We start from the raw sequence: 19,245 nt of genomic DNA, 5'->3' as shown, positions 1-19,245 counted from the left end.
AAGATGTACTATGCCCTTTCCACACCATATGTAATGTAGAGTGATCACACTGCACTCATGTCATGGCTGTTGACGTCGACTGACGTCACTGTGACATAAAATCTGGTGACAGTGCTCTTCATGCGGAGCACAATTTTCTGCTCTAGCACATTTATCTGGTGACGTGAAGTGCGAATAGAAGCAGTTTCTTTTAGCGATATGGAAGATATTTTAATTGGATTGGTGCGGGTGCATGAGAATCTGTATGATATGGGTTCGATTAACTATAGAAATCATCAAATGCGGCACAAGGCATGGGACGATATAGGAAAGGAATTAAAGATCACAGGTGAGCACTAAAATGTACTAATTTTTATAGCCATTCAGTTGCTGAAAACAGTAAATGTACTTATTTTAATAGCCATTCACTTGGTGAAAACAGTCCTCACTCGTACTTAGTGATTATTGCTGCAATAATAAAACAATAACAACACAGGCATTTCAAATACAAATTATGCTGTTGATTTAGTGATCGGTGAATAATTTTTTTTTTGATCCACTCACTATCGCACAGTCCTTTTCTTTTTCGCTCAATTTATTCTTCCACGACGAACGATTGGTAGGCTAATTGCCATGGTATAGAGCCTTCCGACGAGTTGAAGTAATTTTTGAAATAAATTTTCCCTCCTCTGAAAAGCCTCCTGTGTATGATTCCTCCGAATCAGTTGCAGTTGTTACAGAGCGGAAGCTTCCGGGCCCAGTTGATCAGGTTCATGCGGCAAGGGATTTTTAGGCACAACATGTTATGAAGACAACATGCAGCAAGTACAACTATATAGACAGTTTTTGGTTGTATTTCTAAAGATTAGAAATAATCTCCAGCGAGAACTTAGAATTCCAAAATAATTTTCTACCACTCTTCGAGCTTTTGACAGTCTGTAATTGAAAACGTGTTTGTTTTCATCCCCTCCTAGGTGATAGCGACTGTACGGACGAAGCAGATATGTTTTAAGTGGGAAAGCTTCATCACCTACTATCACAAACTGTTGAGGTTCTCCACTTGAACATAAAGTAGCAGTGGAGGCTCGTGGCTGTAAAGTATGGTGAAGAGTTATAACCCGTTCAGTTTTGAGCGACAGATTTAGGAATTACGTGTTGTTTTTGGTTGTTTTGTACTCGTACCTCATATCTGTGACTGGCGGAGGAAAGAGCTGGACATTTTATCGTGTTTTCATTTACGACGCACAGCTGTTTACTGGCGCTAGAAACCGAAAAAATATGGTAGTAAATGAAATATATATTTACATTAATTGTTTTCTTAATAATTGAAGTCAGCTATTTTTTGTACATCAAGTCGATCCTCCGGTCCTTTAAAGCTGCAAACTGGTCGGTAATGTCTTCATAATAGTTCTTACTGAAGAGCAATGTTCCCCAAATAAAAAAGCCTCTCCTCTGAAATTACATTTCTAAGGTACGTTTTATACGTTTTAGGCAAGAAAAGCTACTTTCCACTGACGCAGTAGTATTTGAGATGGACAGAATAAGGGAGAATAATTTATAAGCGTCCGTAAAAATGTCTTTATCTTCGTGCATCATTTGAAACATCTTCTCAGTAGAAACATGTCTGTACTTTTCATCGGTAAACAAAATATAGAGTTCGTTTCTTAAGCGATACATTTCGGGAAACACAGATCCAAAGAAATTTTGCACGTTTTCAAGAGCGCTAGAAGGAAAGCACATGTTGTATTCTTCAAATTTTGTGTTATCGGCAAAGCAAACAAATTTAATTTTTTCACAATCGCGATATCTCTCATCAGTTTCCATCAAAATGTTATCCAAAATTTCAAAATATAAAACTCGATACATCTGAACACATTCGTCCTGAGTAAGGGTTGTATATCTCGGGTTTGGAGCATATCCGTCATTTTGCTGGCCTTTTCAAATATAATTAGAAAATGCTCATCGGTCCTCTTGTTTCTTAGAAGATCGCATGTTGTTCTTATTTTTTATATAGAATAGTCACACCCAATGAATTCTTTTGCAAAATATCATAAAGAATATCATTTAAACAAAAATGTCATGAAACCCTACGGCCGGAAAAGTGAATTCAAAACTGTTCATGTCGTGAAGAAAGCCTCTGGCAAGTAGAATACATTTGTCATCAGACTGTTGACTGGAAACTATATTTTCGAAAACTTATTTCAGCTTTTCCCAGTCATCCACAATTACACTCAATAAATTTGCGAGCTCCAGTGGACAGGAGACACGGTTGGAATGCGTGGCCCCGATACGGCAGAAATGGCGTAAGTTCTCTTCGCCGAGTGATGGAAAAAGGATTTTATTCCATAAATTGATGAAAAAAATATACGACACTTTCGTATTGTTTTATAACTCTGTTGTAAGACCGAATTTAATCGGTGCGCCAAACAGTGTACAGATACTGAAAGAGGAGCTTTCTCTTTCATCTTTCTCTGGGGTCCATCTATATGGTCAGACATCACGCTAGCACCATCGTAACACTGCCCTACGAATTTGTGCTCGTAATCGAATGGTCCCAAATTTTGTCCAATAAAGCAAAAAAGCAATCTGGGGATCTGTCAGCACTTAAATCGTGGAAACCTAAAAAGCGTTCCACTATAGCCCCATCAGCATTAACAAACCTCACAATTACAGAACACTGAGACATCTGTGTAATATCTGTCGTATCGTCCACCTGAACGGGAAAAAATCACCACCCGTCAATTCCGCTTTTACAAAATCATCGATGTATTCTGAAATGCACTCGTTTAACTCATTTTGAATAATCTTTGATTCGCCACTAAACCCACTTTTTATCTTAGAATATTGGCTTTATATTTCTGCAGGGCTCCTTGATACCAGCAATGTTAACAATTCCTTAAAATTACCACGATTTATTGAATTTAATGTTTCGTTATGACCACGAAAAGCTAGTTCTTGCTTACTTAAATAGAGCACTGCATCAATTACCAACTGAAGGAAAAGCCTATTTAAACGTACATTTTCATTGAACTGTACAATACACAGTCTAGCATTTTCCTTCGGGGCATCAGAGATCGTATTTTGGTTTCTTTCCAAAGACTTCAAATCTAGCTGGCATTTTATATGTTCTGCAGAGTCTGAGTGCTTATGTAAAGAACGTGTTATGTTCAAAGAGGCTGAAAATCCTACTTTATTCCAAACGTTATTTTTAACAAAACAACTTCTGTAGAGCTGGAGAGGAGCACAACCATGGAAGTTCCTTAATGTTTTTGTATGAAGTTCTGTGTTCTGTTATTATTGGAGATGTTGTTGGTACTTCGCGAGATTTTACTCTGTTCGAATTTTCTGTGCTAGGCATAAACAACACTATAGATCTCTTTGATACTGCGAGAGAGTTAGGTTATGTCCTCGCGATCAATTTACCCTATCTATCTGGTTTTGCATGTGGATTTACAAGGTGTAGGTTTTGTGGGTTTTATAGTTTCATATGTTGCTCAATATGTTTCCATCTTTTCCGTGGTATGAGGAACATATGTATGTAAGAAACGAATGAAATATCGAAAGTGTGATGAGTTTCACGATTCTGCGCTCGAGAGTGTTAGCACCACCGTCTGCTACTCTATGGAGGTGGTGCACTATTTCCAGACACGGCTGCATTTGTTCATACCGAGATAAATATTTCGGCCAAACTTTATCGAACTCGTCGAAAAACGGTAATACACTTTCAGGTTTGATTATTTGTTGTAATGAACAGTACGATCTTTGGTTAACTAGATACAGTGGGGTCATAATAATGATTTGTCCTTTCTTGTGCCATTAGGTACATTTTCATTGGTAGGTGGTCCTGGAGATTTGTGGAAGAATAATGTTGCCAATAAAGCAGTTGTGCGAAGATATTCAATAAATGACAAGAAAGATCCCGAAGACAAGGCCAAAGTTAGTGGTGTTAGTGATCAGCCTCAAAATGAAGTTAAAAAGGTTGGTCTTGTGCAGAAATTCAAACAGATGTACAGAGACTATTGGTATGTTTTGGTTCCTGTCCATCTCGTAACATCAATAGGGTGGTTTGGAGGTTTCTACTACCTTGCTAAAAGGTAAGGTTGTATCTCAACATTTAACTGTTCAATACCTGTGTACAGTTCCAGTTTCATACCATCTTAATATCATGTGTTTATAATTGTCTAGTTTTACAGTTCAGAGTACATGCAGGGGAAGTTTCTTAACCCTTGAACTGGTATTCATTTATTCTATAGTAGCAGGAATATTTTACCGGCTTTGCAGACTTGATTAATAAATTCTGCCAAAAGTCATTCAACAGTATCCACAAATCAGTACTTCATTTTATCCAGGAATTACAAGGAATAGGAAGATGATGCTACTAAAGAGTTATTTATCTTCCAAAATAGTGAAGACCAAGAAACTATTATTTACTTTTGCAAAATTTTCACTGTATGTAACATGTTTATATTTAGGCAAAATTTAAAAGTGAGATATACAGAAGGAGCATTGTTTTATAGCAAATAAAAATATTTAACTTATACAGGGTTATTCACCTAAGATGTTACATGGAAATAACGTTTAAACCATTAAATATATCAATTTTCTGTTTTCATATTCTTAAATGATACCCAGGGGCTTGTAAAATTATGTGCTATGTATTCTCATGGGGTTATTCGTAACCGAGATATTGATACTAACTCCATATTTTTAAATGGAACAGCATAAGTTCTTACAGCTGGCCTAAAATTCAACTCCGTACAATTTCAAATATGTAAGTATTTTCAAAGTCAGACAGTTACTTTTTGAGATATCAATAGGATCAGCGTGCGCGGTTTAGCGTGCTGCATCAGACAGTGTGTAGGCGGGCAAGGATATATTGACGCGCAAGCAGTTCCCTGGGTGTGATTCCAGCCGCAATAATAATAATAATAATGTTATTTGCTTTACGTCCCACTAACTACTTTTACGGTCTTCGGAGGCGCCGAGGTGCCGGAATTTAGTCCCGCAGGAGTTCTTTTATGTGCCAGTAAATCTACCGACATGTGGCTGTCGTATTTGAGCACCTTCAAATACCACCGGACTGAGCCAGGATCGAACCTGCCAAGTTGGGGTTAGAAGGTCAGTGCCTTAACCGTCTGAGTCACTCAGCCCGGCGCTTCCAGCCACAGAATGAATACCGCCATGTAAGTATATCGTACACATGTGATGGGTTTGTAAAGTGTGTATGACAGGTGAACTCATGCGTTGCCTACGCTATAATAGAAGGCCTGGACAAGCCGACACATTTCTGGGCGAACAAAGTACTTCAGCCAATTGCCGCTTGGATCGCGTTTATGTTCTGTTGTTCTCATATTCTGTTTATATCCTTATATTGAAGATTCATACAATAACGCGAAATAATACATTTTATTATCATTATGCCCAGTGTGAATCAGATAAAAATATATAAAACAACTTAGAACACACTACACTTCATATATTTCTTCCATTTAGCACTTGATTATCACACAAGAATAAAGAATAGGGAAATAGGCCTAAATAGAAGTACTCACAAGATTTTCCCTATTTCTATAATTTCAACACTTTTCTGCTCGGAGGCTTGCTCTTGAATTTGTTTAATAAATCACAGTCTTTAGTCTCTTTCTTTGCATTAGTATCAAGAACAGGCCTGAAAAAGTTTGTAAGTATAACGTATGTGATGTGTGCTTGATCACGGTCGCGGCACTGAAACGTCTCTTTAAACTTTGGAGCGGTGAGGAATTTCAGCTTTCGGACAAAGTTACATTTTTATTTATTATTTATTATTTTATTTATTTATTTATTTATTTATAAGTTTCTTGTCTATTACATCAAAGTTACATTTTCCAAGATATTCTAACGCCCGCGTTGTAAATATTAATACATTTTTAAGAAGAAGACGAATTTGCGCCGGCACTTTGTCGGGGAGCAGAATTCCCCTCACTGTACTTCTGTAATCTGATTCGACAAAGTGCAAGCTACATATTCTGGAGTTATCAGTAGGAGCCCAAAGAGATCCTTTTCTGCTGCCCTGTCGAGAAATAGCAAGCCTCCATTTGTCCCCTAAACTCGGATCTTTAGGAAAAAGATGAAAATTTATATTTGTGTATATTTCTTCGCTGTGTCAGATGTGCAGTTAGGCACGCACCAATAAACCACCTCAACCCACAGAATGGAAAGAGAAACTTGACGGCAATTGGACTCAGGGGCTCTGAAATTTGGATCGTGGGTTGGCGACCACGGGGCCCTTAGCTGAGTCCTGGTATTTCTTCCACTTACTTGTGCCAGGCTCCTCACTTTCATCTATCCTATCCGACCTTCCTTGGTCAACTCTGGTTCTTTGCCGACCCCGACGCTATTAGGTTTCCGAGGGCTAAGGAGTCTTTCATTTTCATGCCCTTTGTGGCCCTTGACTTCCTCTGGCCGATACTTTCTTTTTTTCGAAGTGTCTGGTCCCTTCTAGTTTCTCTCTCTGATTAGTGTTATGGTTGCCTAGTTGTACTTCCTCTTAAAACAATAATCACCACCACCACCTTCACAGTAATTTGGAAGCACATAACTAAACAAATGTTAAGTGCATCTCAGCAACCATCCATATATTGCAAATTGTGAGACCAAATAAATTAAAAAAAGACAAAACTCTTTATATTCCATGTTAGATAAGGCCTTTCCTTATAAAACGAAGTTTAATATGTTATTTCTTCTCATAAAACATGTTGCAGTAACACACATAATCATAGAATTCGCGCCAAACAACAGAACATAAACGCAAACCTAGCGGTGGAAAAGAGAAAAAGTATTACCCCGCTTTTAATGCAAGAAATTGGCTCTCTGTCCAGGCCTTCTAGTATCTAGTAGGCTTTGACTCATGACAGTACAGGGAGGGCTGATGTTTTTAAAAGGAATAAAATAGTTATTTTGACTTGGTACCTTTGAGATAGGCCACTTCAGATGTCCTTTCCAAATCCTTCCTATTCCCATCCGTGGGGAAAGACGCCAAACTGAGCGCAATCTGTTACACGTGGATTTTAAAACAAAACAGAAAACTTTAATCTTCCTTCCGCGTTTAGTGTTTGCAAGTCATACAGTAACGTTGCACACCCAGAGTATGTTACGGTACATCACATTATGGGTACGATAGTTTACAGTACATGCCTGGTATCCGTTCTGTGGCTGGAATCAATGCCAGGAAACAGCTTGTGTGCCAATATGTCCTTTGCAAAACGCATGCTGTCTGATGCGGCATGCAAAAGCCTAAATGCAATTTTTATTGATATCTCAAAATGTAACTATCCGATTTTGAAAATAGTTACAAATTTGAACTTGTACGCAGTTGAACTTTTAGGCCAACTGTATGTAGTTAGTTTCAATATCTCGGTTATTAATCACCCCATCAGAATAAGTAGCACATTATTGTACAACCCCTGGGTGTCATTAACGAATATGAAAACAGAATACTGATATCTTTAATGGTTTAGAAGTTATTTCCATGTAACTTCTTAGGTGAATAACCCTCTATAGGCCCTAGGTATTATACTCATGGATTAATATTGGTTTGAATCCCTCATTTCCCTTACGGCTCCTTACAGCAACTCAGACCATTAGCCTACTCAAGGCACCATCAACAAGATTTCTTGCTAGCACGACACTAAATTTATCTCGCCAGCCAGGGAATTCAGTCTGTCAGATAAACTAAGATATATTTCTATATTGTCGGAGATTACCTATATGAGTGCACATCAGCACTTCGGTTTGATATCAGAAGGAAAACTAGCGACTACATGCGCTGGCGAGCAATCGCCTTGGTGCTAGCGCAAGACTGTAGATTATCAGCTTATTTGATATCATTTTACATATCATTCAGTACAATATGTGTATGTATAAAGTATTTCTTGATAAAGATTAATCAATTTTCTTTCAATTGACATGTAATTAGCACCTTTCAGTTACTACTAGTTCGATTAATGTGTTAAAATAAAGTTCATGTCCAAACCTCCTGATATCAGGCGCTGCCACAGGAGGAGCGGATGAAACCCCTGATATCAGGCATTTGCCAGTTTGAGGGTTAAAGGTGCAACATTAGTAAGACATAAGTTACTGTAATTAAAACTTTCCCACATATATTTGTGTACAGTATTTTAGTTGAAACATGCTCTTCAGCTTGGTATATTGATGTTTTGCTCTGATATGCAGTGTTTTGTACTTGTCTCCAGGGATGGTAAATTTGTAGACGGAGATGAAGGGTCAAAGTGTTTTTTGCATACCACATAGTGACAATATTTTCAGAATGTTGATTTTTAAATTTTATGTATTATATAGACCAGGTGTTGTAGCACATTTCTACATTTTGAAAATAGTTTTTATTTTTTGCATTCTTCAAGCAAAGGTTGCCAGAGACAAAGCATACTCAACAAAGAAAAGAACAGTCAAAAGAAATTAATCCCTGACAGTCTGCTTATATAGGGACATTATTTTATCTATTCGGGGGATTGTCACTGGCCCAGTCACCTGCGCTGCGAGCCTGTCTCTCACAACCAGTTTGGCGTTACGTGCTTCTCGGTGTCACAAGCTTCCCTCCTATGCAGTCTGCTGAGAGCTTTATCAGCGTTAGGTTCAGTTTAGTCAAGTGTTCACATGTTTAGTGCTCAGTGTGTTGTTCCAATGCCATTTTCATTATGTGAGTGTGTGTACATACATAATACCTGCATTAAGTAAAGGAAATCTTGTGCAAAAACATGCGCTGGCTGCATTATCGCAAAGTGCTTTGCAGGAGACAGGCTCGCAGACTGGGCAAGTCAGAATCCCCCGAATAGATAAAAATAATGTCCCTGTACTAGGCCTGTATATACTGTGAAATTTCAATAAGAGTTCTGTGAAATGATTTGTCAAGAATGTATGTATGTCAAGTATATATGTATTTGGCAAAATATAAATAATTTTTTATGATGGCCATGGATCCTTTGAGAGCAGCAGAGGCAACTTGATACAGAAGTATATGAAAAGACTGAGTTTTGTGCTTCTCACTCCCACCATCAAACCTGTCACTTGAATTGACGTGAGGTGGTATTTTTCCAATGACCATCATCTCTTCAAAAATTGTTTAAACGTACAATCCGTCCTTATTTATACCCCAAACTTTAATGGATTTCTTAGTTATGTACTGTAATTCAGACTGAATGATTTGGCTTTGCAGTAAAGTATGTGTAGCTCTGTAAGCATGGATTCAGGAGATGGTAGGCTTAAACTCCACCGTCAGTAGCCATAAAGATATTTTTCCATGGTTTCCCATTTTCACATCAGACAAATGCCATGCACTGTACCATAATCAAGGCCTTTTTCTAACCGAGAATTGCCCAAAACCTACATTTGTTATTACCAGCCTGTCTGTTAAGTCTTCAGACCAGAGGTTGGTTGGATATGGATGTTGATTCCCATATCATCTGATGGCCAGACAGGCATCAATTTTTGGTAATGAGACAAAGTCTCTCATAGTGCATTGGCACTGCCGGTGGCTCCGAGTAGCTTACGTGGTGGCCTCCGCGGTATGTACTAGCCATGCGTCTTGGTGGGTGTGCTATTTACCAAATGATGAGCCCAACTTAGCACACTGGGGCGAAACGCTGGCAACTAGGAATGAGTTAGCTGGCTAATTTATAATGTCCAATAATGGATCATTTATATTGGTATTATAAATTTACTCATTCGGGACAAATATTTCAGGTTCCCTATGGGAATCAACATCCACATCATCTGATGGCCAGGCAGGCATCAATTTTTGGTAATGAGACAGAGTCTCTCGTAGTGCATTGGCACTGCCGGTGGCTCCGAGTAGCCTACGCAGTGGCCTCCACGGTATCAAATACTTTAATACACCAATACTGGACAGCTCTATCTCAGCAGCATAGTGTGGAGTACGAACAGCGATGGCGGTGACTTCTAGCGTGTTGGTGTGAACTGTGCATACTTGTCTGTGCTACAGTTGAGAGGAATGCACTACACTCATTGGAAATATTTTTGTTAAAGTAATTGAATAATCATAATAGTAAAGAATGAAATTTTAAAATATGAAATGCCTCCTTCATAAACCTTCAAACGAGCATTATGTTAGCCGTGCCTTTCACTATGTCTTAAAAATTATAAAGCAGAATTTGTTTGAGGATCCACCCAGCCTCTGGGAGAAATATTTAACAACTACTCCTCTTCTTTTTAGCCTTTTCTCAATTACCTAGCGCAGGATTTTGTATGGACTTAGTTAGTTTTCCGGTCGGAAGCCTTTCCTAACAGCAGTCATGTGGAGAGATATATACAGTACTCGCTATTGCGTGTTTCTGTGGTTGTTTATCGTATGATGTGTTGTATGTACTTGAAGATGTGTATAAATACGAACACAAACACGTAGCCCTCGATCTACAGGAATTAACAGACGCGATTAAAATATCCAACTCAGCCGGGAATCGTACCAGGGCCCTTTGAACCGAAGGCCAGTACACTAACCATTCCGTGGGGGTGATTATTTTAAGAGGAAGTACAACTGGCCAGACATCCTCTATTAACACTAATCAGAAGGGAAGTGGAAGAGATCCAACACTCCGAAGAAGAAGGTATCATAAAGGGTGGGGGGGCACAAAGCGCTAACCATTCAGCCAAAGCACCAGAGGGGGCAAGATAACTTAACAACATCAATGATTTATTAAGATTTTGGGAAAGAGAAGCTGTAATTAAGGCACAGGTGTTTTGGTCCATTATTTTTTATCTTTAAATCCATTATTTTTTTACTTCTTCTTCTTCGGTACGGCCGATCTTCCCGAACTCTGCAGGGGAACTCACCTCATGCTGCTATCTCACTTTTGCCGTATTTTGAATTTTTCTGTTTTACCTCTGAAGACAGAAATACATTATATATACAACGTTGTATAAGACATATCGGGGTTACGTGAGTGAACTGCGATGTTCCTGACAAGAAAAAGTGTTCAGAATTTCCTAAAGTATCTTTCACAAATTTATGCAGGAAGAATTACTATACATACGTATTAAATTAGTTGGACTGTGCTCAAGCTTATGCCAATAATACACTGAAATAATTTTCTTATGCCGGGCTAAGTGGCTCAGGCGGTTGATGCGATGGCCTTCTGATCCAAATTTGGCAGGTTCAATTCTGGCTCAGTCTGGCGGTATTTGAAGGTGCTCAAATACGTCAGTCTCGTGTAGTTAAATTTACTGCCATGTAAAAGAATTCCTCCAGGACTATATTCTGGCACCTCGGCCTCTCCAAAAACCGTAAAAGTATTTAGTGGGAACGTAAAGAAAATTATTATTATTTTACAGTAAAAAAAAAAAGGGGGGGGGGTGACTGGATTTGAAACTCATGGCCTTCAATTTCAAGACTACTGCGATAACCATTACGCTACAGGCCCACAAGTTTTCGATTGTGAAATGTATGGTACTGTTTAACACTGTGGACCCTCAAGTTTGAGTATACTGGTACTAGAGTTCCATATTTGTTAATATTATTGGTTTTACGTCCCAATAACATTTCAGTAGAGGATTTTGTTGATTTTCTTAATATAAGGGTCATAGAATGTAACCTCAACACAGATGCCAGGTCATTACTTTCTTTAATACTTGCGGTCCTTATTAGTTCCCATGCCCATTATCTTGCTGGATAATTTGTTCAGCGCATAACACTTCTTGGAATATAACTGCATTATAAGATTATTTAGTGACAAACCCTAATAAATTATAAACAACACGGCAGTGCGCCAAGAATCGTACAGATAGCAATATGTTATTGAAGAGTTGGTCACACCAAGCCATGTAGGTAGCAGCACTATCGACTTTCTTGCTGAAAGCACCAAGCTGTCCGGTATTGTCATATTAAAGTATTTGACGATATGCACTAGCCATGCGTCTTGGTGGGTGTGTTATTTACCAACTGACGAGCCCAACTTAGCACACTTGGGCGAAACGCTGGCAACTAGGAATGAGTTAGCTGGAAAATTTATAACGTCCAATAACGGATCATTTATATTGGTATTCAGAACAAAACATGTCATTCTTTGTTTAATGGTGTTTCTTTTTTTTTTGTTACAGGTTTGTTATAGTGTGATAGGTGTTATCATTAGAATTCGACAATCTGAAAAACTTTAAAGTTACATTAACAGAGTCGACACTGAAAAGCATGGCTTTCTACTTAAATGAATTTAATCATAAAAATTTACAGGTAACATACATAAACTTGCTAACACCATGTTACACATCCTAATATCTTGTGTTCTTAATAAAGTGGTAATTTTTAGTGTGCGAGTTGGCTGTGCAGTTCGGAGCGTGCAGCTGTGAGCTTGCATTCAGGGGATGGTGGGTTTCAGCCCCTCTGTCGGTAGCTCAGAAGATGGTTTTCCGTTGTTTACCATTTTCAAATTCTGGGGCTGTAGCTTAATTAAGGCCATGTCTGCTTCTTTTCCATTCCTAGCCCTTTCCTATCCCATCATCGCCATAAGACTTATCTGTGTTGGTGCAATGTAAAGAAACTTTAAAAAAGAAAAATTAGTGTAATGGACAACACACTGATCATTGTAAACTTTGCATTTGAATTCTGGTAGAGTCCATCATTTTCAGTTTAATTAAATTTCGTACAGTTGGAGCCTATGGGAAGCTGTTCTCCATTTTTCAAAGAATGCCTGAGTGTCTTTTACTGTTGCACCTATAACTTTCAGAATGGGCTAAAAATGGGCATTTAATGAATACTTGTAAATTAAATGCAAAATGTTTATCCTGAACTTTCTTTCTCAGTAACGTTACATATTATTGTCCTTGCAGAAATATTGACCAAACAGTTCCTTGCAGAGAATACTGGTCATCTAAGGTTAGCTCCAGTGGATACTACTACTATTGATCCAAACAGTTCCTTACAGGAAATACTGGTTTTTTTATGTTGGCTCCAGTGGATACTACTGCCATTGATTTAGTTACATCACATACATGGCATAAAGCAAGCATAGCTAATACGCTATTAGAGCCCTTTTTACTACCCTGCTAGATGCATAAGTTGCCTTCTCAAGTACGTAAGATGTTACCACCTTTGTTACTTAAAACATGTGTCAGTGAAACCTTCGTTCTTTATCATTATTGGCAGCTAGTGGTTTAACATTGCACTAACAGATGATAGGTTTTCAGCAACACAAGGATGAGAGAAGGCTAGGATTGGGAAGGTAGCAGCCATCTACAACCCCAGCATTTTCCTGGTGTGGAAATGAGAGACCACTGAAAACCATATTCAGGACTGCCTACAGGATTTGAACATACTATGTCTCAAATGGAAGATCACAGCTATGTGGCCCAAAATGAGTAGCCAGTTTGCTCTTGGTGTATTGGTTATAGAGATCACATGTTAGACAAAGAATATACAATTTATAACTTTAAAAAAATAAATCTCAACTTGATGGCATAACAAAAGACATGCCTTCTAATTTTGTACTTTCTATATATTACTTAATTTTGTACTTGAGTAATTGCTATCACATTAAATGTTTATGACACTGATGACATACAATATTTCAAAACCTCCAAGAATTGTCTTTATAAATATTTGGTTATGTAATTATTCAAAGCATGTATAGGAATAGTGGAAGGTTGTAAATAGTGGTACTTGAATAGTCAACAGTTCAGTATCTAAGCCAAGGGCCTGTTTCCAGTAATGATATGTGCTTCCTTAAGGTGTACTCTGAACAGCAGATTTCTGTAGCTTGGTTAATTTTAATTAATGTATTTATTTCCTCTTTCCTCATTAGTGGTGTGGATGTTGTGGCACTGCTTGAAAGCATGGGAGTAAGTGAAAGATTCATCGACCCACTGAAGGATTCCAAAGCTGGATACATAGCATTAGCGTATGCTTTGTATAAAATTGCTACGCCTATTCGTTATACAGTAACACTAGGTACGTTTTCATATTGTTAGAAAAGTGTGAGAATAATGGGTTTGAAAGTAGCTTTTGCTTACAACTTTCAGTCACTGCTAAAAATTTATCAGATTTCAGATAAATTAGTAAGCTCTGACTAAAGGTATGCTGTGTTTAAATCAATTATAACTGGTGTGTAGAGGATTTTAATTTTCTTAGATAATTCAAGCCAGATCCATAGCCTAACTCTTCTTCCCATGGCATTGTGCTGCATTCTTTATTTTCTGTGTGTTCTTATTCTTTGACATGAATAACTGCTTAGTAAAACACACAAGTACTGAGAGCCTCAGGATTTGACCGACGAGAGCTCAGGGAGCAAACAGTAAAGAAAAAAGAACCGTAGAGTTTTGTATCAGATCAGGAATCTCCTGTGTCAGTTTGAGTCCTGTGCTGTGTTCCTATACCAATCATATATAACCATACTGCACCATTTGAACTATTTGAAGCTATTCTTGCCCTCTTATTTCTCTCTCATAGGTGGATGTGCCTGTCATTGACTAGTTAGTTTTCTGTACAATTGCATTAGTAATGCAATGTAGCAGAGGTGACTGGCAGCAGAAGAACCAGAGATAAAAATATTTGGTTGGTGTAATGTTGTTGTTGACCAGGAAAACTGCCTCAGTGAATTGTCCAAGTGTTACAGGGACAACTATCTTAGCCAACTTTCTCTTAAAACATTAACCACCACCACCACCACCACCACCACCACCACCACCATTGCTAGCAAAACACAGGTTGCACTTCTCCGTCTGTGTAAGTGTGCTGCAAATCACAAATTTAACATTTGCTGCTAAGGAAAGCAATGTGAGTTCACCTCTGTCATCAAGTACTGTGGAGTTCAGCTTGATTGATCTCTTATATTGCTATTCTGTCAGTATGGAAGTGAAAGCCAGGAATAGTCTAACAGGGTCAAGCTGGGGAGTACATCCAGCAATTGTTCAAACTGTAGCTGTAGGACTTTCTTTCTCTACAGCCAAGTATGCTTGTCTTGTGTGGGTCAGCTCTGCCCATTCCAAGGAATTGGACACTACTTTGAACAATTCATGCCATATGGTTTCTTGCAACCTCAACCCAACTAATGTGAAAAGCTATACAACATTTGTGGCATAGTTCCACCTTAAATTGGACAGCAAGTAGCAGCTGAAACTGAGAAACTTGGATGAGAGGTGGATAACCATCATCCTCTCCATGACCATGAAATAGTACTACAGCATCTCAGATCAGAGAGAAGTTTCATTAATAATGTCAAGGCAGCTACAGCCACACCAAGCATTCTTAGGAGTTGGTACTGGTAGCAACAGTTGACAGTCCAGCTGGAATCGACCAACGGAAGGAACTCTAGCCCATATTTCACAACCTTGGCCTATCTGAAAGACTTTTAATAGGATAAGAACAGGAATGCCAAGAAACAAGGCTGTATTCAAAAGATGGAATTATAGACAGAATGCTGAATGCGACTCATGCATTTCAAGGTTTTGACTATCTATTTCACTGTGGAAATCAACTTGAAGACATGATACACTGTTGTGGCTGCTTCATACTGGAATACTTTCAACATTGGAAGATACTTGCATATGACAGTCATCATCTGGGGGCTCAAAAGGGCCCGCCTAAGCTTCTGTTTTCTCCTGTATTATTACATTTTAGCCTTCAGATGGTAAACTTTTGGCTTCTTCCAGCTTGGCAATATTAGGACATTAGAGACTTAGGGACTTTTCTCCTTTCCCCTTTTTATGATTCCTTCCTCCCTCATTCTTAGAGTGATCATTCCATCATCTTTTTCTTCTCATTTTGATAGTAATCTTCCTGATCTGATCATGCAGAATTTCATCTTATAAAAACAATCACAGTAACCACTACCATTGCCAATAAACTCATTACCATGGTGAATTGAGCAATCTTTCCATGTAAGCAATTATTGCTTTGATGGATTTAGCAATAAAATCCAAATTCATTATCTTAGCTCTTACAATAAAATGTATGAGACATAAGAGATCAGAAATTGCATTTTTACAATATTTTTAGTAAACAGTTTTAGATAGAACTAATATTTTTGTACATATTTGGGAGTTTGCAAAAATAAATTAATAATGAAAATATCTGTTTAAAGTTCTCCCCCTAATATTACTACACAGCAGTCAAGCGCTCAGCTAGAAAATATGAGCCAGCCAGATAAATTTTAATCAAAGATCGTAAGGTGATTGGTTGACTTTTATGCCCAAGGGAGGTAATTATGACTTTTTATCTGGAGAACATCCTATGTATTAGAAAAATGTATATTTACTTACTCTCTAAGGGTTAGTTACACAGTTCAAGCTGAAGCTGACACATTAGTAAGCCAATGGATGCCACTTAAGCAAGGTGTTTTTTCCCTTTGGCTTAAACTGCGAGTTTCGCAGTAGTGACCACAATTATAAAATATTGTAACGTGTTGGCTGGGTAAATAAATGGGCAGCACCTGGTAGCATTTTACTTCTAAAATGTGTTATCTGGTTATTAAGACTACACATTAACACACAGGATTAGCAAGCTCACAACTTACACTCATGACACACAATTACATAGTACACACTCTCTCATATTCTCACTGTTTATTTACATTAGTACACACAGACTCCGGTCATTCGCACTACAGTATCATGCAGTCAAACTAGTTAGCGCTGTCACAGTCCGCAGTTCACAGCCTACGCACAACAGTCTCGCAGTTCAGGATGATGCTCGCTGTCAACACTCCGGTACAACTCAGCTCGCTGCCCCATGTTGGCACCCAGTGTTTTATTCCACGCTGCAACAGAGACGCGACTCTCGCTCACAGCAACTGGCCCCAAGAGGCACACACAGCATCAGGCGATGGAAAGAGTCCTCAGCTCCAACAGGCTGGCACCTATATACTGACTGCTCTCTTCGCTCACACTGCGTCCACTCACTGACCCTGTGGTTGTCTGTCGCCTTATATAAGAGGCTGTCCGTTTGAGATACATCAGCCTCTTGAAGCTCATGGAAGGCTCTCGGCCTGCGGTCGCATTGTCTCTTCACACCTCGAGGCCTCAGCGACCTAGCAGCCAACGACGGGACTTGTAGTGGTGTCTGGCCAATGGGTGCCGGCCCTCCCCCACAAGGCTGGCTGTGCAGCGAGAGGCGAGGCCCAAGCACGTTTACGTCACATGGGGTGGGGCTACAACTAATTGCTCTCCCTCCAGCTCCACTCTACAAAACAGTCAACACACACCTAATATTCTGTAGGCCTTATCAGAAATTATTTTTTATGAAATTCATGACATTTGTTATTTTTTATTAGTACTACTTAGTATGAACCCTAGTAATTATTTTGTAATATCTATTATTACTTATTCTCTGTTGCTTTGGCAAACCTACATGGGGTCAGATTAGATAAATATATAGTTTACTGCATAGCCTGGCTTTCCCTCAAATTAAATGCTGAGTGTTGAGAAATTCTGTTGAGCCATTTTCTCATGAAATCTTTATAAACAGATCAAAATTGAACTGAAACTCTTTCCAGATTTTGTATATCTTAATCTGAGCTAAAAAGAAGAAAGGCAAAAATGTGAAGTGTAGGCTGCAGATAAAATTATCATTTTATTTATATACAGTAGATGTCAAAATATATATTTTAATCTCCACTTATCATGGTGTATTACTGTACTGAAGTTTCTTCAAAGCCTTTTAAGTTTTGTTATGTATTTTGTGTTTGCTTCATTAGTAAATGTTAAGCATCCCCTAAAGTACGTCTTTGTTTTTATAGGTGGCACAACTCTTTCAATCAAATACTTGGAAGGACATGGCTATATCAAACCAATTCCCCCTAAAGAAAAACTGAAAGAGATGTATCAAGAGAAGAAGGATAACTTAATGGAGCGGCGTGATAATTTGGCGGTGGAATTCAGGCAAACGAAGGAGCGTTTCAAGGAACGCAGACAAACTTTTATGGATGATTATCGAAAACGTGCCAAAAAAAGTGATATCAGTGACAAATAATAATGATGAAATGAAATAATATGTAATTACTAATCAAAAGGTTGTATATAGAACTATATTTGTCATTATTTCAAGTCACAATGAATGAAGACTGATGTAAATCAGCACTGATCCTATGTAACAGTATGATAGATAAGCTATTCACTTTTATGCAAGTTTTTTATGTGCACTGGAATGAAATAATTATATAATTTTTAGTTGATCTATGATGAATGAAGTTTTGTTACAGTTGTATTATTTCACTTTGTTTATACACAAGAGTAAAACATTTCTGAAAAATGTATAGTTTGTTACTTACTCTCTTAAGGCTAGTTTCGCAGTTCAAGCGTAAGCTGAAGCTTTAGTACAGTAAGCCAATAAATGTCGCTTAAGCAGGACTCTTGCTTTGGCTTACTGCAAGTTTTACAGTAGCACTTCTGTGTTCAGTTTTACTGAGCTCATTTCCTTTCTTCAGGAAATGGGAATAACATTACTATAGATTTCAGTTTTTTCACTTAGTCACCTATTTCCCCTTTTTTACTAGTGTGGAATGGCAATAGCAGTTTACACAGACACCCACACTACACTTGTCACATTCCGTGCGGACGCTGGATTTGCATTCGACGGCCGCGTAATAAACATTTTGCACCTATCTTATGCCGATGGTGCTTCCATGTGACGTCAATGGATGTCCCCCTGTCTGAAGAGGGTGCACACAACACCTCAGGTGAGTTATTACAGTCTCTCTCCTAAATGCCAGCTGCTTAATTTCAGTGCCTGATTTCCTCAAGAACATCCAGTGTTGCTCGCTGCCTTTTCAAAGTCAAGAAATTTTCCACCCATTTCTAAAACACGGAATGACCGAGCTCAACAGCTGCAGTCGCTTAAGTGTGGCCAGTATCCAGTAATCAGGAGATAGTGGGTTCGAGCCCCACTGTCGGCAGCCTTGAAGATGGTTTTCCGTAGTTTCCCGTTTTCACACCAGGCAAATGCCGGGGCTGTACCTTAATTAAGGCCACAGCCGCTTCCTTCCACTTCCTATGCCTTTCGTATCCCATCGTCGCCATAAGACCTATCTGTGTCGGTGCGATGTAAAGCAATTAGCAAAAAAAATACCATACACACACAGAATGGTCTTGAAGGTCTTGCACGTGAAGATTGGCCTTCGTGCCACAGGCGCATTATTGCATCAGATGTATCAGAAATGTGAATGCTGAAGTTATAGCATCCTAATTGCCGAGAGTAGTACATACCAGAGTGGGTTAACTTCGGGATTTGCACCCCCTGTGGGTGGGGGACGCCGACAAAGAATACACTCA

General features: G+C 38.6%; 1 protein-coding gene across 2 annotated transcripts; it reads left to right on the top strand.

The window, feature by feature from the left end:
• Positions 1-3,351: 3,351 nt before the first annotated feature.
• LOC136872170 (uncharacterized protein C18orf19 homolog A) lies at positions 3,352-18,230 on the top strand. 2 transcript variants are annotated; one of them, XM_068227170.1, is made up of 4 exons: positions 3,352-3,692; positions 3,800-4,073; positions 13,785-13,930; positions 17,715-18,230. In XM_068227170.1, the coding sequence occupies exons 1-4, from the start codon at positions 3,548-3,550 to the stop codon at positions 17,945-17,947; spliced, it is 798 nt and encodes a 265-aa protein (XP_068083271.1). In that variant the 5' UTR covers positions 3,352-3,547; the 3' UTR covers positions 17,948-18,230. The 2 variants fall into 2 exon arrangements, with proteins under 2 accessions (XP_068083271.1, XP_068083270.1); XM_068227169.1 differs by having other exon boundaries at positions 3,352-3,707.
• The last annotated feature ends 1,015 nt before the right edge of the window (positions 18,231-19,245 follow it).

The sequence above is a fragment of the Anabrus simplex genome, chromosome 4 (assembly GCF_040414725.1).
Source record: "Anabrus simplex isolate iqAnaSimp1 chromosome 4, ASM4041472v1, whole genome shotgun sequence".
In the NCBI taxonomy this organism is placed as follows: Eukaryota; Metazoa; Arthropoda; class Insecta; order Orthoptera; family Tettigoniidae; genus Anabrus; species Anabrus simplex.
Note: the sequence above shows the minus strand (reverse complement) of the source record. Positions and strands in the feature narration are given on the sequence as shown.